This window comes from Rhinopithecus bieti, unplaced genomic scaffold (assembly GCF_001698545.2).
Source record: "Rhinopithecus bieti isolate Rb0 unplaced genomic scaffold, ASM169854v2 scaffold_36959, whole genome shotgun sequence".
In the NCBI taxonomy this organism is placed as follows: domain Eukaryota; kingdom Metazoa; phylum Chordata; class Mammalia; order Primates; family Cercopithecidae; genus Rhinopithecus; species Rhinopithecus bieti.
This window is the reverse complement of record NW_016816945.1, coordinates 1,064,306-1,085,327: the sequence shown is the minus strand read 5'-3', so window position 1 is coordinate 1,085,327 and position 21,022 is coordinate 1,064,306. Positions and strand designations below refer to the sequence as shown.

The window sequence follows — 21,022 nt, the reverse complement described above, 5'->3', positions numbered from 1 at the left end:
ATAAAGCTCCTACCAGTCCAGTTAGGAGAGAAATAGATAGCCCTTCAAATGCCGTGTTGGGATTAGAACGAGCAACTGTGGGAGCCTAAAGGAAGCAGTTATCACAACCTTGGGGTTAGCAAAGCTCCTGAGGAAGCGGGTAACCTGGAATGTCTCGAGGATTAAGAGGAGTGGCCTGAAGAGCTGGGGAGTGAATATTGGGGCGGAGAAAGGATTTCAGAGAGAAAGCCAGGGTGCAAGAGAATGTTGCAGAATGAATAATTTCATGGAGGTGGGCCCAGACAGAAGAGGTTAAGGTAGTGAAGGACACAACTGCCCCCTCTGTCCAGCCCTGCCCCCTCCTAAGCTGCCACCAGGGAGCATTCTGTGTCCTTCTGTCTGGGCCTCAAATGTCCCCCCATTTGTTCACCCACTGTACACATCCTGAACCACCCAGGTGCAAGAGCCACTCTCTGTCCCCTCAGCTCATGGTCTAGGAGGGGTCAGAAGGCATGGGCACCAGGGACTCCAGTACATGTCATCCCCTGGATCCCAGGACAGGCACTTATGGGCAGGGCACATGGCTCCACAGAGAAAAGGACATGAAGGATGAGGGAGAAAGGAATTCCCAGGAGAGGGCCAGTCTTGAGGTGGGACAGGGTGGCATTCTAGAGCCAGACTGCAAAGTTTTGAATCCTGGTTCTGTGCTTGGCAAATTATTTCAACTCTTCAGGCCTGTTTACTCGCCAAAGCTTCTTAGAGTTGCAGAGCCTAGGGCCGCGCATGGTGGCTCACACCTGTAATCCTGGCACATTGGGAGGCCGAGGCGGGTGGATCACGAGGTCAGGAGATTGAGACATTCCTGGTTAACACGGTGAAACCCTGTCTCTACTGAAAATACAAAAAAAAAAAAAATTAGCTGGGCATGGTGGCACGTGCCTGTAGTCCCAGCTACTCAGAAAGCTGAGGCAGGAGAATCTCTTGAACCTGGGAGGCAGAGGTTGCAGTGAGCCGAGATCGCGCCACTGTACTCCAGCGAGACTCCATCTCAAAATACTAAATAGATAGAGTTGTGGAGCCTAAATGAGATTATGTTTGTAAAAGTCTGTGTGAAAGACTCAGCAGGAGCTTGAACAATGAGCCTGGAAAGTTCGCCGAGGCCAGATCCAGAGTCAGTTCTCCTGCTCTAGGGACACTGGCTCAGAATGCACATCCCCAGGCTCCTCTGTAAGAGATTCTGACTTGGATGATCTGGACGAGCCCAGGAATTTGCAATGAAATTCTGTGGTGACCACCAAAGAAGCAAAATGTTTAATAGAAAGTACATTTTCTCCACTAACTCCCACTAACAGACAGCAAAGACCTCAAGCTCTGCTTCCTCTTCCCGCAGCCGCTAACCTCCCCAGATGCCAGAAGGTAGTTCAGGTGCCCAGCAGAGCTTTCCCTGCTGTGTATGGCCAGGTCCCTGGTTCAGGTCCACTCTGGGTCCCTGCAGTTTTCCATGCACAGGGAGTGCCTGGCTCGGGGCTGAGGCAGAGGTTTCAGAAACTTTCTTGGCATGTCTCTCCCATGCTGGCATCTGCTGTCTTTGGCAGTGCCAGGCTGCCCCCGAGTCCTCCATGTCCCCACACAGCTGACTGCAGAGAGAGAAGCCAGGGTGCAGCTGCCCCTGGGCAGGGCAAGCTTCATGTCCACCAAGCCTGGGGCTGTACCTACTTGCAGGGGCTTCTTTTTCTTCTTCTTTTTTTTTAAGAGACAGGGTCTCACTCTGTCACCTAGACTGGAGTGCAACGGCACAATTATAGTTCACAGAAGCCTTGAACTCCTGGGCTCAATGATCCTCCCAGTTCAACCTCCCAAGTAGCTGGATCTACAGATGCACACAACCACATCCAGCTAATTTTTAAATTATTTTATAGAAACAGGGTCTCACTTTGTTGCCCATGCTGGTCTTAAACTCCTGGGCTCAAGCGATCCTCCCACCTTGGCCTCCCAATGTGCTGGGATTACAGGCTAGAGCCACTGTGCCCAGCCTGCGGGGGCGCCTCTTTTAGGGCTCAGTAATGCCAACATTGGCCATCAGGAATGAACTGATGAATTCGGTTCATATCCAACTGTGGAATATCCAACTGTGAATTCTTCCTCAAGTCCCAAAATCCCATTTTTGTTTGTTTGTTTTTCCAAGACAGAGTCTTGCTCTGTCACCCAGGCTGGAGTGCAATGGCACGATCTCAGCTCACTGCAACCTCTGCCTCCTCGGTTCAAGCGATTCTCCTGCCTCAGCCTCCCAAGTAGCTGGGATTACAGGCACACACCACCACACCTGGCTAATTTTTGTAGTTTTAGTAGAGATGGGGTTTCACTATGTCGTCCAGGTGTCTTGAACTCCTGACCTCAGGTGATCCACCTGCCTTGGCCTCCCAAAGTGCTGGGATTACAGGCATGAGCCACCGCACTTGGCCCCCAACATCCCAATTTAGTTGGGATGAATCTTTCTCTAAAATGTAGTATGGGCCCCTCCTCCTTCTCCCCCAGAATAAAGAGATGAAACAACACTGAAACCTTTTTTAATTTTTTTCCTGAGAGCCAATATGGATACTAGGAGGAGGTGCAAGGGTGCTGGACAAAGCCTAGAAGTGACCCACAGCCCCTCCACCACCTTGCTCTGTGGCCTTGGCAGGTCACGTTCTTTCTCAGTGTTGATGTTCTACTCTGTAGAGGACAGTGACCTTGCACAGCTGACAGCGTTGTTGCAGACGCCACGTATGTACGTGGAGCACAGCAGGCACGTGCCCACCATGTAAAGGATGACAAAGCTGTTTTCTCCATCACTCAAGATTTACACTGTGAACCCAGGTGCAGTAGCTCACATTAGTCATCCCAGCACTTTGGGAGGCTGAGGCGAGTGGATCACTTGAGGCCAGGAGTTCAAGACCAGACCAGGCTGGCCAAGATGGCAAAACCCCATCTCTACTAAAAATGCAAAAATTAGCCAGGCATGTGGTGCATGCCTGTAATTCCAGCTACTCAGGAGGCTGAGGCACGAGAATCACTTGAACCTGGGAGGTGGAGGTTTCAGTGAGCTGAGATTGCGCCACTGCACTCCAGCCTGGGCGACAGAGCAAGACTTTGAAAAAAAAAAAAAAAAAGATTTACATTGTGAACACCAATCACTGTCCCATCGCTTCTTTCTACTCATCTATCTCCTCAGTCAGGATCATCCAGAAAGCTGAGCTGGTCATTATTTTAACTTCCTGACTATGCTGCCTGGGAAACCTCCTTCCCTCAAGACAACCCAGAGAGAATATAAAACCCTGGGGGAAAAGAAACAAGTTTTGATTGAGCCCATTTTCAATCCCCCTTGCTTCCACCAAGGCACCAGAAGAAACCCCAAGAGCAAAGCCCCTGGCCAGCTGTGATGGAATCAGGAAAGTGCTAGGTCCAGTTGGGCCTGCCTTGAATGCGAGATGTACAGTCTTGTAGTTCAGTATTCCTGCTGCACAGCCCATAAGACCTGAGTTCAAATCCCAGCTCCACCACTTTTCAGATGTATAACCTGGGGCAAGTTATTCAATCTGAGCCATCATTTTCTTACAAACTTATTTATTTATTATTAATTGAGATAGAGTCTTGCTATGTTGCCTAAGCTGGTCTCAAGCTCCTGGGCTCAAGTGATCCTCCCACCTTGGCCTTCCAAAGTGCTGGGATTACAGGCATAAGCTACCATGACCAGCCTCTCTGAGCCTTCATTTCTCAAACCATGACATGGGGATAGTAATGGTATCTATTTCATAGGATTGCAAGAATAAGAGAGGCTAGGCATCTCCTTCTTTCCTGAGATGACAGCCTTCATTCCCATTGCTACTTAGCCTCTTGCTCTAGGTAAGAAGAGTAATGACAGCCCTGGGGCACTTGTAACTTGGCAAGCCCCACTCAGTTACTAGATGAAAGTCCAATGAACCATCTCACTCTCCGTCTTGGGAATCACAGCCCAAGAATCATTCATCCATAGTCTCCCACAACAGGAACTAGAGCAGGGGAGATAGGGCCGACCTGTGACCCCATCCACCAGTTCCTGGCCTTTGGGTAGAATCCAGCTTCCCACCTGGTACACTCCGAGGGTGGCAGATGGGCAGGCGGGCAGGCAGACCTGCTGCAGGCCTGCGTCAGCGGTGGCTGGTCCCTGGGGGTTAAGGCTGTGGGTGGAAGCCAGGAGGCGGAGGCTTATGCAAAATTGCACACAGTTTAGTTCTTTTGTTTTCTGTGTCCTAAAGGGAGTAGGCGTGGGGAGACTGCCGCCCTTTTATTATTAATCAGATTCAAACGCAGCAAAAAGAGAGCATCTCTAAGGAGGGACAGGAAAAAAAAACGAGGGAGAGGAAGAAAAAGGAAAAGGAAGGGAATAAAGAGGAGAAATTGGGGGGAAAGAGGGAGGGATATAACAGAGGGAGAAGGAAGAGGGGGAAGGGAATGCAGTGGAGAAAGGAGGGGCAAGAGGAGAGACGGAGAATGTGGGGCATGATGGACATTCATGGGCAAAGGAAACAGGAAGAAAGGCTCAGTGCTTTCTAAAAGGAATTGCTGAACATAAAAAGGAACAGGCAGTGCAGAAGCAGGGTGAGTCTGCAAGCAATAGAGCCGGCAACGTTTGAGCCTCAGCAAAGTGGACCACACAGCTTGGGCTGGGAGGCTTCAGGCCCCAGGATGGGGGCCACACTTTCAAGACCTCCTTCTCCAGTCACCCTGTGGGCAGCCTCCCTGGGGCCTGGAACTGTCCAGATGCCTAGTGCTAAAATGTCTGGGTGATCATGGGCCTCTCAGGTAGAGCCTCGCAGACATCCTGAAACTATTTGCTATGCACCCACCGTAGGCCAGACAATATTCCAAGCACTGGAGAAGTCAGCAGTGAATAAAACAAACAAAAATCCCTGTCCCGATGAAGTTCTATTTTAGTGGAGAAGGTAAGACACATAGTAGCCTGTCAGAAAAGGTCAAGTCCTATGGAGAAAAAACAAGCAGCAAAAGGGAACGAGGAATTTAGCATCTGCATCCCAAACAGTGGTCACATGTAGCTCCCACAGAGGTGACACAGTGTCAGAGGGTACCCGGGCCGGGAAGCGGGTTCTCACATGCAGGCTATGCTGGTGTTGGGTTATGGGCCACAGAGACTCACAGATGGGTGATCTGTCAGAGGCCAGACCCCAACCCCAGCCCCAGAAAGCTGCTCATCCCCTCTCTAATGGTCTCTCAATCCTCTACCCTCAGATCATGTTGGCCGCTACTGTGCAAGAGAAACAAGTTTCCCCCCTGTGTGTCCTGTGCCAGCTCAGGTCTGGATGAGTTGAGACACTGGCCTCTGCTGTGTCACTGAGTCAACTCAGGCAACCCACTTCCGCACTCGGGCCTCAGTCTACTTGCCTATAAAATAGGGACAATGATCCCTGCCTAGTGAACAGTGAGTAACAGCGAGGCTGGTGGCTGTTTAAGCGCTTACTGCTTTATCCTTCACCCTGCATGTATGTTCCTGAAGAGCACCAGCCTTGGGGTCCACAAAAGCCCAGGGACAGCAGGGGCTGAGACCCAAATCTCAGTGTGTCCTTCACTGTGAGCCACTGGACCCTTGTCTGGGAGACACATGGGGACAAGAAGGGCCCAAGGGCAGGAATTTTGTGAAACTCAGCACACTCTACTTGCCTTTGGGAGATTCACAATGCTCACTGCCAAGTCCAGGCTCTGGGAAGATATACTCCAAGAACTGTGGATGGATGGACGGACGGATGGATAGATAGATGAATATATTATTCTACTCACTTCCAAATGGTAAGAATCCCAGGGAGGAAGGTGAAAGCGATTCAAGCCCCAAGAACTCAGGGCAGAACCATTCACAGCCCCTCTAGACCACAAGTTTGGCTAGAGAATAGACGGAACTTATTCATTCATTGATTCATTCACACAACACACAGTGGTGAAAGCAGCGTCAGAGATGAGCCCTGGGAACCATGTGAACAACCAGGAGGGGACAATTAACTAAATGTGGGGGTGAAGGCAGCCAGGGATGGCTTTCTGGAGGTGAGACTGAAGGGTCCTTTGGGGGAACTGACCTCAGGGCTCAAGCCCTCATGCCATTTTTTCCAGCCACAAGAGTCATGCTTGGGGCTTCTTGGACTACATAGGCAGCTTCAATCTGACGGTTGTAGCCCCCTGGCCTCAAAACAATCCCTCTTGGAGCCCCCTTTTTATCCCAAATCCCTAGTCCTCCTTGCTGTCAGCTGCTTGTTAGCCTTCTCACATCCAGAGAATGTATCAGCATTCTGCAGACCGAAAAGACCCAGAGGAACAAGGCTCCAATGGCAAAATTCCAAGTAGAATGACAAATAAATGGGGAGCCATCTGAGAACAAGGGAGTCCTGCCCAACACCCCCCTCCCCATGCCTTTCTCAGGGACCTCAGACCAGCTACTCACCTCCATTCTCCCAGAACCACCTGCAACCAGCCTGTTGCCCCCTGCAAACTGGAGCATGACTGGATCTTTAGATGGGGGAAAAACTGCTTCATCATGTTCTGCTTCTTCACGCAAAACCAGAAACTCCCTCCCCCTCTTCCCTCCTCCCAGCGCACTCTCCTTCCAGTAAAACATGGTTAAAGGGACAGCGCCATCACTTTCCCAGCTCTGAGGGTCTGCTTAGAACCAGGGGCCTTGGAAGGAGACAGAGGGCAAAGAGAAAGGAACTGGCAGAGGTCTTTCCTGGGGGATCTGTCTGTTCTGTCCTGGGGATCCTGGAGCAGGAGAACTCGGGTAAAGTGGGGTGTAGTGGGGTTGAGATAACCGTCTGGGGAGATTCAGAGTGGAAGTAGGAGTCTACAAACTCTCAAGGGGGCCTCAGGGCTCCCGGCATCCCCAGGGGTCCTTTCGCAGGGGTCCCTATGCAGGAGGGGAACAGCCCAGAAAACAGGGAACTGGACCCCTGACAGGAAGTCCAAGGAGGGGTCCCTGGCTCACTGTGTGACCCTGCTGGATCACTCGCCTCCCCTCTCGGGTCCCCTGAGCACTCCGTGCCTCCCTTCCCTCCCCTAAAGTAAAAGCAGAGGTTCATCTCTTTCCCCTCCCCACGCCCAACAAAGAGCAGGCCCTGTCCCCGGTGCTGAAGCGCCAGCCGCAGCGCCACCCCCATTCCCAAGGCATAAAACATGAGCCAAAACCAATAAAGAACCAAATGTCACAGCCGTTGCAGAGCCCCTAAATCCTGGGGACCCCTTTTTCTATCTGACATCCTATTGGGGTGAGGGATTTTTGTACCCGGAAAGCATCCCACCACTTCCCTGGAAGCGAGAAGGGATGGGCGCCTGCTTGTCTGTTACGGGGGTAGGGGAACAGAGAACAAGTTGAGGCTGAGAAGATGGGGAGGGGGAGGGAGAAAAGAGGACTTCATAGTGGTGAGAGAACAGCAAGATGTGGGTTCCCCAGATTCAGCCAGAGACCCCTCAAAGTGGAACTTCCTGGGGCAGTCGGGGGTCAGGAGTTGGAGCTTGTCTCTGGGCAAGACCCCTTCGTTGTACAGATGGAAAAACAAGGGTGGGAGAATACAGCTCGTCCAAGGTCATTCGACTAGCAAACCGCTTAGCTGACCCCAGTGTGCAGAACCTGGCTCGGGTGACACCCATCATTTCCCCCCACCCCACACAGGCGCCAGCTCTCTCAATTTCATGCCCAAGCCCCGCTACGGTACCCCCACTGTGGGTTATCTGCCCCTCAAACTCAGCCCAGCTTCCTCCTGCCTATTCAGGGGACCCTCTGCCTGCTTCGCTGAAGGTCCGTCCCCTTTACTGGGGCTGGCAGCAGGGTCTCCTGTCTCCTTTCTCGGGGGCCACTGCAGACATTTTATAGAATGCTTTGCCCCCTCCCAACCTCACCCATCTGGGGTTCCCTCTCTCCATCCTCTGCAGTGTCTCCCATACCCCCACTGAGGGTAGTCTTGGTATTCTCCCCAACTCCAGGTCCCCCTTCATCTATTCCAGGGCTGGCCGCGGAGTTTCCTGAGCGCTCTCCAAGTGGGTCCTCTAGATGTTAGGAGAACACTGTACTTCCCCGGGTCAGGGGTCTCCTGTCTCCGTTCTATGGAGCGTCCATGCCCCCATTCAGTACTGTCTTGCTCCCTCCTCTATTCCGGGGCTGGCTGCACAGTCTCTGCACCCCCTATCCTGAGGGCCTCTCTTAACTACTTGGAAAGCCTCGTGTCCTCTCTCATACAGGGATCCCGTCATCCTAATGACTGCAATCTTCCAGTGTTCCATCCCGAGGGCATCCTGCCCCTATTCCCATCAGGTTTCTCCTTGTCCTCTCCCTGTTTCAAGTCCCCTTTCTTATTCCGAACACACTCTCGGGCTCTTCCGACGCATACCCGGGGGTCTTCACTGGCCCACTCCGGGAGTCCCCTGCCCGCTTCCCCGAACTCGGGGGTCTCCGCTGACGCAGCGTCGATTCCCCTTCCCTCCTCGGTCCCCTGCCCCGCCCCTCTCACTGCGGCTGAGCCGGTCAGCCGGGGGCCGCAGGGGAGGAAGCGGAGAGGGCGGGGCCCTCCTCCCCACCCCCTCACTGCCAAGGGGTTGGACCCGGCCGCGGCGGCTATAAAAGGGCCGGCGCCCTGGTGCTGCCGCAGTGCCTCCAGCCCCGTCCCGGCCCCGCGCACCTGCTCCGGCCATGATGAGCTTCGGCGGCGCGGACGCGCTGCTGGGCGCCCCGTTCGCGCCGCTGCACGGCGGCGGCAGCCTCCACTACGCGCTGGCCCGAAAGGGCGGCGCAGGCGGGACGCGCTCCGCCGCCGGCTCCTCCAGCGGCTTCCACTCGTGGACACGGACGTCCGTGAGCTCCGTATCCGCCTCGCCCAGCCGCTTCCGCGGCGCAGGCGCCGCCTCGAGCACCGACTCGCTGGACACGCTGAGCAACGGGCCGGAGGGCTGCGTGGTGGCGGCGGCCACAGCGCGCAGTGAGAAGGAGCAGCTGCAGGCGCTAAACGACCGCTTCGCGGGGTACATCGACAAGGTGCGGCAGCTGGAGGCGCACAACCGCAGCCTGGAGGGCGAGGCGGCGGCGTTGCGGCAGCAGCAGGCGGGCCGCTCCGCTATGGGCGAGCTGTATGAGCGCGAGGTCCGCGAAATGCGCGGCGCGGTGCTGCGTCTGGGCGCGGCGCGCGGTCAACTACGCCTGGAGCAGGAGCACCTGCTCGAGGATATCGCGCACGTGCGCCAGCGCCTCGACGACGAGGCCCGGCAGCGAGAGGAGGCCGAGGCGGCGGCCCGCGCGCTCGCGCGCTTCGCGCAGGAGGCCGAGGCGGCGCGCGTGGAACTGCAGAAGAAGGCGCAGGCGCTGCAGGAGGAGTGCGGCTACCTGCGGCGCCACCACCAGGAGGAGGTGGGAGAGCTGCTTGGCCAGATCCAGGGCTCCAGCGCCGCGCAGGCGCAGGTGCAGGCCGAGACGCGCGACGCCCTCAAGTGCGACGTGACGTCGGCGCTGCGCGAGATCCGCGCGCAACTTGAAGGCCACGCGGTGCAGAGCACGCTACAGTCCGAGGAGTGGTTCCGAGGTGCGCAGGCCCGCGGGTGGGGGGGAGGGGCGCCCCCGCTGACCCCGCAGCGAGCTTCTGGGCGGTGTGACCCAAGGGGGCGCTGCTCACCTTCCCTCTGCAAAGTGCATGCCCCTAGTTAAATCGCGGTTTTACTCTGGGTCTCTTGTGGGACATACTCAACTCTGGATTGTCCTTCGGTTCCCCCTTTCCAGGTTCTTCAGAGCTGTACTTAAGCTCTGGGCCCCCCGCTGCTCTCTACCCCAAGCTTAGGCAACCCCACTGTGATGTCGCTCCCCAGTTGAGAACAAAACAAATGTCATCTATAGGGAAAAAGTGATGCAGGATTCTGGTCTGCACGTGCTGGAGACTCTTAGCCCTTCTAAGTAGCAAGGCTTCCCCGCCAATGCTGCCACCCCTTCTCCTGCACCCTGCAAGGAACCCTATTCCTCTCTCCCCTACCAGGCTCCTCCCCACTCCGTGCTCAGTGCTTAACGTCCCTACCTTAATCTTCCACGTGGGGTGTGGCAGGGCCTTTTCGCGTCTTTTCTTCTTAGGGGGAACCATTACCACAATCAATTGCTGCCTGTGGCCGAGGTGGCTGGTGGACCCGTTCATGTTTTAATGTCCTCTTTCTCCTTTAGGAGAGCTGGGAGCCTCCCAAGTCTGCCCCTCCCCCAACTCCTTGCAGCCCTGAGTCAGCTAGATTGCGCTGCCTTGAAGCTGTGCCCAGCAGCTGCAGGGTGACCTTGACCAACACTTGCCCTCTCTGGTTTTAATTTCTTTTTGAGTTGAAAGAGTGAGGTAGATCAACTGGTCTGCTTGATTCGGGGAGTTCCGTGATCTCTCACGAAACTCTAAAACTTTGCGTCGTTTTGGGAGAGAGGGCAGAGGCTTCAGTGATTTTCCAAAAGCATCTGTGATTCACAATAATTGAGAATCCCCAACCACCTGGATGGTTTCTAAGTCTTTGCCAGCACTAGCAGGGAAAGCCAGGAAAACTGGGATTTGGATGCATAGCTTTTTCTGTTCCTTTTCCACTCCTCTGCAGAGCAGAACCATCCCCTCCTCCATCTCCGCAGCAAGGCCCCTCCCTGCGGAAACCTCTTTTGGGTTTGCCAGTCATAGGGACAGACGTCCCAGAATTTTACTGGCCCACTCAGCTGGCTTCCTTCCTTCCTCCCTCCCCACCAAGACTCATATCCTGGGTGCCACTATCTGGGGATTCAGGACGTTCACTTTCATGAGCTAAAGACCAGTCTCCAGACCTCTACTGCCCCTGGAAGGTTTCCTGGGAACCAGGAACTGGTTGCTGGCAGAGGCTGGGGTGTGGCTACCAATGCTCAGGGACAGTGTGCAACTAGGTGGAGAAAGGGACAGGGGGGTTGGCACCCAGGCCACGGGCTCTGCAATGACCTTGGACTCTGCGCAGAAACCTGTAAGGAAGGGACCATGGCTACAAGGTGACCTGATTGCTCACGGTACCCTCCTGCCTCTCGCCACAAGCCTCCAGCTCAGTGTTAAGCCCCATGGGCCAGGTATAACATCTGAACCCCCAGCACTGCCAGGCCCTTGCCAGGGAGCTGGACCAGGGTTTCCTCTGCAGGGTTTTTGGATCCCACATTGCAGGATACAGAGCCTGATCTTTGGGGATTTGAGTCCCAGCTCTGCCACTCACTAGCTGGGTGGCCTTGGGGAGTAGTCACTTGCCTTTACCTCACAGGACAGAGTGAGTCAAGCATCCACGATGGTGCCTGGCACACGCAGTAGGTATATCCACGTGTATCACCTTCAAAATCTGGGCATTAGGCTGGGCGCGGTGGCTCACGCCTGTAATCCCAGCACTTTGGGAGGCCGAGGCAGGTGAATCATGAGGTCAGGAGTTCAAGACTAGCCTGGCCAATGTGGCAAAACCCCATGTCTACTAAAAATACAAAAAATTAGCTGGGCATAGTGGCGGGTGCCTGTAATCCCGTTACTCGGGAGACTGAGGCAGGAGAATCGCTTGAACCCAGGAGGCGGAGCTGGCAGTGAGCCGAGATTGCGCCACTGCACTCTGGCCTGAGCAACAGAGTGAGACTCTGTCTCAAAAAACAAAAATCTGGGCATTAGAACCCAAATCCAGGTGTGTCTAACCCTGTGCCCTGCTACCTTCTCCCCCAGTGAGGCTGGACCGACTGTCGGAGGCAGCCAAGGTGAACACAGATGCCATGCGCTCAGCGCAGGAGGAGATAACTGAGTACCGGCGTCAGCTGCAGGCCAGGACCACAGAGCTGGAGGCACTGAAAAGCACCAAGGACTCACTGGAGAGGCAGCGCTCTGAGCTGGAGGACCGTCATCAGGCCGACATAGCATCCTACCAGGTGGGCAGGGGCAAGGCAGACAGCCAGACTGCCTTACTTGATTGGGTAACCCTGGACAAGTTACTGTCCCTCACTGAGTAGGATTGTAGTGGTTAAGATTGTGGCCCTTGGAGTCAGACATACCAGCACTTTCCAGCTGCGTGACCCTAGGAAAGTTATCTAATTCTCTGAATCTGAATTCCTTTCCAGCAATGAAAAAAAAAGCCTGTTTTGCAGAGCTGGAAAGATTAAAGAGATAAACTTTTATTTATTTATGTATTTGTTTTGAGATGGAGTCTCACTCTGTTGCCCAGGCTGGAGGGCAGTGGCATGATCTCAGCTCACTGCAACCTCTGCCTCCTGGACTCAAGAGATTCTCGAGCCTCAGCCTCCTGAGTAGCTGGGACTACAGGTGCACATCACCATGTCCAGCTAATTATTTAATTGTTTTGTAGAAATGAGGTCTCACTGTGTTGCCCAGGCTGGTCTCAAACTCCTGAGCTGAAGCGATCCTCCTGCCTCAGCCTACCAAAATGCTGGAATTACAGGCGTGAACCACCAGAGTCTCGCTATGTCTTCCAGGCTGGAGTACAGTGGTGCGATCTCGGCTCACTGTAACCTCCGCCTCCTGGGTTCAAGTGATTCTTCTGTCTCAGCCTCCCAAGTAGCTGGGACTACAGACGTATGCCACCACATCCGGCTAATTTTTGTATTTTCAGTAGAGACAGGGTTTCACCATGTTGGCCAGGCTAGTCTTGAACTCCTGACCTCAAGTGATCCGTCCTCCTCGGCTTCCCAAAGTGTTGGGAATGCAGGCATGAGCCACCCCTCCTGTCCTCACTGAGCACTTTCTAAGCTCAAGATCTCTAAAAGTTCTCCCATTATCCTATCAGCCAAACAAACAGGAACTGTTGACGTCTGATGTATTTCATTTCAGACCTTCCCCAGGCTGAGGTCATTATACAGCAGAATTTTTGCTCCAGATTGTTCCATGTCCACTAATGAGGACCCAACAGCTCCAGCAGGGTTGGGGTTGGCCCCAGTGAGCCTGGCTGGATGGGCCTACTCTGGGGTTGCACAGCCCACTGCAGCTTCCCTGGTACTGAGGACCAGACACTGGCTGGCATGTGATGTGTGTCACCTCTCCTTTCCAGGAAGCCATTCAGCAGCTGGACACTGAGCTGAGGAACACTAAGTGGGAGATGGCAGCCCAGCTGCGAGAATACCAGGACCTGCTCAATGTCAAGATGGCTCTGGATATAGAGATAGCCGCTTACAGGTGAGACGCACAGGGGCCGTCACATGGTGGAGAAACCTTGTGTTCCTATGAGACGCTAAGCCTTGGGTTGCAAGACCCCATTTAGGCAGCCTACCTGTCTTAGGGACAGGACTCTTTTTAAATTGTGGCAAAATAGATAAAACATACAATTTACCATTGAACCAATTTATTTATTTTATATTTTATTTATTTTTTTGAGACAGACTTACTGTGTTGCCCAGGCTGGAGTACAGTGGTGTGATCTCTGCCCACTGCAACCTCTCCCTCCTGGGTTCAAGCGATTCCTGTGCCTCAGCCTCCTGAGTAGCTGGGATTACAGGTGCCTGCCACCACGCCTGGCTAATTTTTGTATTTTTTTTTTTAGTAGAAAAGGGGTTTCACCATGTTAGCCAGGCTGGTCTCGAACTCCTGGACTCAAGCCATCTGCCCACCTCAGCCTCCCAAAGTCCTGGGATTATAGGTGTGAGCCACCATGCGCAGCCCCATTTAACCATGTTAAGTAGACAGTTCGGTGATATTAAGTATTTTCACATTACTGTGCAGCCATAACCACTGTCTCAAGAACTGTTTTCATCATCCCAAGCTGAAACTCCATACCCAAGAAGGCATCATTATCATTCTCTCCTTCCTTCAGCCCCTGGCAGCCACTCTTACTTTGTGAGATACATGAGTCTTTTTTTTTTTTTTTGAGATGGAATCTCACTGTGTTGCCCAGGCTGGAGTGCAGCAGCATTAGCTCAGCTCACTGCAACCTCTGTCTCCTGGGTTCAAGTGATTCTCCTGCCTCAGCCTCCCAAGTAGCTGGGATTACAGGCACCCGCCACCACACCCAGCTATTTTTTGTATCCTTTAGTAGAGACCGGGTTTCACTGTGTTGGCCAGGCTGGTCTCAAACTCCTGACCTCAGGTGATCTGCCCACCTTGGCCTCCCAAAGTGCTGGGATTACAGGCGTGAGCCACTGCGCCCAGCCAATGAGTCTTGAGAGTGACTGACTTTCATTCTGAAATGATTTAGAGGGTGGAAGTTCCTTATCCCCTCCCCAAATCCAGCCAGCCAGAGGCCTGCTTTGGAGGGAAAAGAGGTGCTTGAATTGTCAAGGAGCTTTAAAACTCTGTCCTTGAGAGTTTCTTAGCTCTGCAAGCATTCACTTCTTGGGGAAATAAAATGGAGATGATAATAAGACCACCCATGTCATAGGGTTGTCAGGAAGATGAGCTAATCCCATTCCCAAGCTAATCCAGGAAGCACAGGTACCACTGGGCTGCCACAGAGGGAATCCTTAGTCAATGGCAGTCTTGAGAAAGCCAGTCTCAGGAATAAGACCTGGGGGAGCCAGGGCTAAGGAGCAGGACTGATCCCCAAGGACTTGTCCCAGTTCTGACTGGTGACCCGTGGCTTCCTACTTCTTGGCTCTAGTCTGTAATCTTGCTACTCAAAGCATGGCACATGAACCAGCGGAACTGGCGTCATTCAAGAGCTTATCAGAAAGGTAGTCTCTCAGTCGAGTGTGGTGGCCCATGTCTGTAATCCCAGCACTTTGGAAGGCCAAGGCAGACAGATTGTTTCAGTTCAGGAGTTTGAGGCCAAGCTGGGCAGCATGGCAAAACCCCATTTCTACAAAAAATACAAAAAAAAAAAAAGATAGTTGGGCATGGTGGCACATGCCTTTAGTCTCAGCTGCTCGGGAGGCTGACGTGGGAGGATCACCTGAGCCCGGGAGTTGGAGGTTTCAGTGAGCTATGATCATGCCACTGCACTCCAGCCTGTCATCACAGAGTGAGACACTGTCTCAAAAACAACAACAAAAGACAGACTCTCAGCCCCTCCCCAGACCTGCTGAATCAGAATCTGCATTTTGATAAGATCCCCAGTCATCTGTGTGCTGCTAAATTTGGGAAGCACTAGTCTGAGGGGTAACCCCCACACTTACTCTGAGACAGGCACTCTGCCAAGTCTTTTCTGTTCGTTGTCTCACTGAAACAACCCTCTGATGTAGGGACTCTAATGATCCTCTTTTTCCAATGAGGAAATTGAGGCTCAAAGAGTTTGTGTGTCTTGGCCAAGGTCACCCATCTAGTGAGGAGCAAAGCCAGGAGGGGAAACTGCAGCCTCTACCCTATTCCTGAAACTCAAAATATGGTAAAACAGGGTGACGAGAGACACTCGCGATTCAAATGGGAGCATTCTAAGACCTCTTAAACCCAAATTTATGAAAGTGGAATTGTGGTTAGGCGTGGTGGCTCACACCTGTAATCCCAGCACTTTGGGAGGCTGAGGCGGGTGGATCACCTGAGGTCAGGAGTTTGAGACCAGCCTGACCAATATTGTGAACCCCGTCTCTACTAAAAATACAAAAATTAACTGGGCGTGGTGGCATGTGCCTCTACTCCCAGCTATTCAGGAGGCTGAGAGAGGAGAATTATTTGAATCTTGGAGGCAGAGGTTGTAGTGAGCTAAGATTGTACCACTGGACTCCAGCCTAGGCGACAGAGCGAGACTCCATCTCAAAAAGAGAAAAAAATGGAATTGTTTGCTCAGGCTCCCAGGATTCTCTTGAATAATATTTTAGTTTGAGGTACAATAAATTTAACCTTTGTTAAATTTATTCAGGAGCTTTCTCTTGAGGGCCTTTTTTATGGGGCAAAAGTTGTTTTATTTCAAAAGTTTCAGGCTTAGCTGTATTGAAGAAGACCAGTTGCTTAAGCCTGGGCAATAGAGCGAGACCCTGTCTCACAAAAAAAAAAAAAAACCCAGTCCACTGGGTTACATATTCTGGGTGGTCACTGGAATGATTTGCCAAGTGACTTTCTCCAGGCTCATAATGCCCACCCTTCACATTCCTGTTCCACCAAAATCCATATCATTCAGTGTCAGTGACCTTCAGGATAGTCTAGGAAGAACCCAAATAGTGAATTTGCTCTGAGTGTATAGTAATGTGTTCCATTATCCATCCTGCAGAAAACTCCTGGAAGGTGAAGAGTGTCGGATTGGCTTTGGCCCAATTCCTTTCTCGCTTCCTGAAGGACTCCCCAAAATTCCCGCTGTGTCCACTCACATAAAGGTCAAAAGCGAAGAGAAGGTCAAAGTGGTGGAGAAGTCTGAGAAAGAAACTGTGATTGTGGAGGAACAGACAGAGGAGACCCAAGTAACTGAAGAAGTGACTGAAGAAGAGGAGAAAGAGGCCAAAGAGGAGGAGGGCAAGGAGGAAGAAGGGGGTGAAGAGGAGGAGGCAGAAGGGGGAGAAGAAGAAGCAAAGTCTCCCCCAGCAGAAGAGGCTGCATCCCCAGAGAAGGAAGCCAAGTCACCAGTAAAGGAAGAGGCAAAGTCACCGGCTGAGGCCAAGTCCCCAGAGAAGGAGGAAGCAAAATCCCCAACTGAGGTCAAGTCCCCCGAGAAGGCCAAGTCTCCAGCAAAGGAAGAGGCAAAGTCACCGGCTGAGGCCAAGTCCCCTGAGAAGGCCAAGTCCCCAGCAAAGGAAGAGGCAAAGTCACTGGCTGAGGCCAAGTCCCCTGAGAAGGCCAAGTCCCCAGTGAAGGAGGAAGCGAAGTCCCCCGAGAAGGCCAAGTCCCCAGTGAAGGAGGAAGCGAAGTCCCCCGAGAAGGCCAAGTCCCCAGCGAAGGAGGAAGCGAAGTCCCCCGAGAAGGCCAAGACTCTTGATGTGAAATCTCCAGAAGCCAAGACGCCAGCGAAGGAGGAAGCAAGGTCCCCTGCAGACAAATCCCCTGAAAAGGCCAAAAGCCCTGTCAAGGAGAAGGTCAAGTCCCCAGATAAGGCGAAGTCTCCCCTGAAGGAGGATGCCAAGGCCCCTGAGAAAGAGATCCCAAAGAAGGAAGAGGTGAAGTCCCCAGTGAAGGAGGAGAAGCCCCAGGAGGTGAAAGTCAAAGAGTCCCCAAAGAAGGCGGAGGAAGAGAAAGCCCCTGCCACGCCAAAAACGGAGGAGAAGAAGGACAGCAAGAAAGAGGAGGCACCCAAGAAGGAGGCTCCAAAGCCCAAGGTGGAGGAGAAGAAGGAACCTGCTGTCGAAAAGCCCAAAGAATCCAAAGTTGAAGCCAAGAAGGAAGAGGCTGAAGATAAGAAAAAAGCCGCCACCCCAGAGAAGGAGGCTCCTGCCAAGGTGGAGGTGAAGGAAGATGCTAAACCCAAAGAGAAGACAGAAATGGCCAAGAAGGAACCAGATGATGCCAAGGCCAAGGAACCCAGCAAACCAGCAGAGAAGGAGGAGGCAGCAGCACCGGAGAAAAAAGACACCAAGGAGGAGAAGGCCAAGAAGCCTGAGGAGAAACCCAAGACAGAGGCCAAAGCCAAGGAGGATGACAAGACCCTCTCAAAGGAGCCTAGCAAGCCTAAGGCGGAAAAGGCTGAAAAATCCTCCAGCACAGACCAAAAAGATAGCAGGCCTCCAGAGAAGGCCACAGAAGACAAGGCCGCCAAGGGGAAGTAAGGCAGGGAGAAAGGAACATCCGGAACAGCCAAAGAAACTCAGAAGAGTCCCAGAGCTCAAGGATCGGATTAACACAATTTTCACTTTTTCTCTTTATGTAAGAAGAAACTGCTTTGATGACGGGGCTTCCTTCAAACAGGAATTTGTTAGCAATATGTTAGCAAGAGAGGGCACTCCCAGGCCCCTGCCCCCACGCCCTCCCCAGGCGATGGACAATTATGTTATGATAGCTTATGTAGCTGAATGTGATACATGCCGAATGCCACACGTAAACACTTGACTATAAAACTGCCCCCTCCTTTCCAAATAAGTGCATTTATTGCCTCTGTGTGCAACTGACAGATGACCGCAATAATGAATGAGCAGTTAGAAACACATTATGCTTGAGATGTCTTAACCTATTCCCAAATGCCTTCTGTTTTCCAAAGGAGTGGTCAAGCCCTTGCCCAGAGCTCTCTATTCTGGAAGAGCGGTCCAGGTGGGGCCGGGCACTGGCCACTGAATTATGCCAGGGCGCACTTTCCACTGGAGTCCACTTTCAATTGCTTCTGTGCAATAAAACCAAGTGCTTATAAAATGAAAATGTTGCCGCTGTTACTTACTCTCTTCCCATGGGAAGGCTGGGGGCAGGGAAGGGGAGGTCTGGATGGGACACCCAAGACTGCATGGGACTGAGCAAGCATCAGTTCCCTCGTGGGTCTAGAGCGACTTGCATGGTCTCTCTAGTGCTGTTTCCTGAGCACAAACCATGTGCCAGGCAGTGTGCTATGGGCTTCATTTTTATGATCTGTACAGGTGACCTGGTATGTGGGTTCTTGGTGTGGACTGTGGACTGCCTTCAGCAGCATCACCTGGGAGCATTATGAAAATGCACGCTTGGCCGGGCGCAGTGGCTCATGTCTGTAATCCCAGCACTTTGGGAGGCTGAGGCGAGTGGATCACGAGGTCAGGAGATCGGGACCATCCTGGTAACACGGTGAAACCCCGTCTCTACTAAAAATACAAAAAATTAGCCGGGTGTGGTAGAGGGCACCTGTAGTACCAGCTACTTGGGAGGCTGAGGCAGGAGAATGGTGTGAGCCTGGGAGGCGGAACTTGCAGTGAGCGGAGATCGTGCCACTGCACTCCAGCCTGGGCGACAGAGCAAGACTCCGTCTCAAAAAAAAAATAATTAAAAAATGCACACTTACCCAGGTGTGGTGGCTCATACCTGTAATCCCAGCACTTTGGGAGGCCAGGGCGGGCAGATCACAAGGTCAGGAGTTCAAGACCAGCCTGGCCAACATGGTGAAACCCTATCTCTACTGAAAATACAAAAATTAGCTGGACATGATGGCACATGCCTGTAGTCCCAGCTACTCGGGAGGCTGAGGCAGGAGAATTGCTTAAACCCTGGAGGTGGAGCTTGCAGTGAGCTAAGATCGTGCCACTGCACTCCAGCCTGGCGACACAGCAAGACTCTGTCTCAAAAAAAAAAAAAAAAACATTCCAGCAGGACATGATGGCTCATGCCAATGAGCCCAACACTTTAGGAGGCCAAAGTGGGAGGATCACTTGAGCCCAGGAGTTTGAGATCAGCCTAGGCAACGTAGACCCCACATCTTAAAAGTTTTTTTTTTTTTTTTTTAATTAGCTGGGGCCGGGCATGGTGGCTTTGTTCTGTAATCCCAGCACTTTGGGAGAACAAGGCAGGCGAATCACTTGAGGTTAGGAGTTCGAAACCAGCCTGGCCAACATGGTGAAACCCCATCTTGACTGAAAATACAAAAATTGGGTAGGTGTGGTGGCTCACGCCTATAATCCCAGCACTTTGGGAGGCCAAGGCAGGCGGATCACTTGAGGTCAGGAGTTTGAGACCAGCCTGGCCAACATGGTGAAACCCCATCTCTACTAAAAATACAAAAAATTAGCTGGATGTGGTGGTGCACGTCTGTAATCCCAGCTACTTGGGAGGCTGAGGCAGGAGAATCGCTTGAACCGAGAAGGGCAGAGATTGCAGTGAGCCAAGATTGTGTCACCTGCACTCCAGCCTGGGTGGTAGAGAAAGACTCCATCTCAAAAAGCAAAACGAAACAAAAAAAAAACTAACTGGGTGTGGTGGCGGGCGCCTGTAATCCCAGCTACTCAGGAGGCTGAGGTACGAGAATCACTTGAACCTGGGAGGAAGAGGTTGCGGTGAGCTGAGATTGCGCCAGTGCCATCTAGCTGGGGTGATAGAGAAAAAATAAAATAATAAAATTAGCTGGGTATGGGGCACACGCCTGTGGTCCCAGCTACTAGGGGGCTGAGGTGAAAGGATTGTTTTAACCCAGGAGTTCAAGGCTGTAGTGAACTATGATCACATTGCACTCCAGTCTGTGTGAAAGGGTGAGAACTTTTTTCCAAAAAACAAAGAAAGAGAGAGAGAAATGGCTTTGATTGGTTGGCTCTTCATTATCAAACATGCCCAAGGACTCTATGAAAACCTAAGCATTAATTTTCTGAGCATCTCTTCCCTAGGGAAATCAGACAGACCTCCACAGGCCCTGGCACATAGTACAGCATCTGAATATCCAACTGGGATCTAAGACCCAGGAAATTCCCATGTGTCTTATCTGAAAAAAGTTACAGTTGGTTGAGAACCTCAAAATACTTATAATGATGACAAGTACCATTTGTTGAGATAACCATGCTTTGTTTTTGTTTTTGTTTTGAGATGGTCTTGCTCTGTCACCCAGGCTGGAGTGTAGTGGCACGATCTTGGCTCACTGCAACCTCCGCCTCCTGGCATCAAGCAGTTCTCCTGCCTCAGCCTCCCAAGTAGCTGGGACTACAGGTGCGTGCCACCATGCCTGGCTAATTTTTGTATTTTTAGTAGAGATGGGGTTTCACCATGTTGGCCAGGCTGACCTCAGGTGATCCACCCACCTCAGCCTCCCAAAGTGCTGGGATTACAGGTGTGAGCCATGAAGCATGGCAGAGATAATCATGTTTTTACATAAATTCTCTCCAATCCATATGGGCATTTTTCAACACAGAGATTCTGATGCCTATTTTAATGGTGAGAAAACAGGTGAGGTGAGTTGCCCAGAGCCACACAGCTAGTAAATGATAGTGCTAGAATTTGAACCCAAACCTTAACTCCAGAGTCCATGTTTTCTGTAGTACCATGCCACAGAGCCCGGAGCAAGCTGCATTGGTTTAATTTTGGTCATCAAATGACTGCTATGTCAGGTGTCAGCTGTTCCAATTCACCTGGGATATAGGAATTTCCCAAGATACAGGACTTTTAGTGTTAAAACTAGGGAAGTCCTGGGCAAATGGGGATGAATTGTTCCCCCTAATGTTTGGGCAGCCATTCTAGCACATGTCAGAATATTGCATGTGACAAAACCTAATGGCAACATTCAAGGGCTGAAGTGAAGTCACTGGACTCAGTCA

The 21,022-nt window shown here is 52.3% G+C and overlaps 1 protein-coding gene across 2 annotated transcripts; it reads left to right on the top strand.

Moving 5' to 3' along the window:
* Positions 1 to 8,608: 8,608 nt before the first annotated feature.
* NEFH (neurofilament heavy chain) lies at positions 8,609 to 18,185 on the top strand. 2 transcript variants are annotated; one of them, XM_017855625.1, is made up of 5 exons: positions 8,609 to 9,560; positions 11,703 to 11,902; positions 13,036 to 13,160; positions 16,120 to 16,618; positions 16,721 to 18,185. In XM_017855625.1, exons 1-5 carry the CDS (start codon positions 8,678 to 8,680, stop codon positions 17,600 to 17,602), a joined length of 2,589 nt encoding a protein of 862 aa, XP_017711114.1. In that variant the 5' UTR covers positions 8,609 to 8,677; the 3' UTR covers positions 17,603 to 18,185. The 2 variants fall into 2 exon arrangements, with proteins under 2 accessions (XP_017711114.1, XP_017711113.1); XM_017855624.1 differs by having other exon boundaries at positions 8,610 to 9,560; positions 16,120 to 18,185.
* The last annotated feature ends 2,837 nt before the right edge of the window (positions 18,186 to 21,022 follow it).

What these genes read in the sequence shown, in the direction of transcription:
- NEFH (XM_017855624.1), top strand. Translation starts at nt 8,678, where the DNA reads ATGATGAGCTTCGGCGGCGCGGACGCGCTGCTGGGCGCCCCGTTCGCG. An exon ending in GTCCGAGGAGTGGTTCCGAG is followed by an intron (nt 9,561 to 11,702) that starts GTGCGCAGGCCC and finishes CTTCTCCCCCAG; the next exon opens with TGAGGCTGGACCGACTGTCG. An exon ending in ATAGAGATAGCCGCTTACAG is followed by an intron (nt 13,161 to 16,119) that starts GTGAGACGCACA and finishes TCCATCCTGCAG; the next exon opens with AAAACTCCTGGAAGGTGAAG.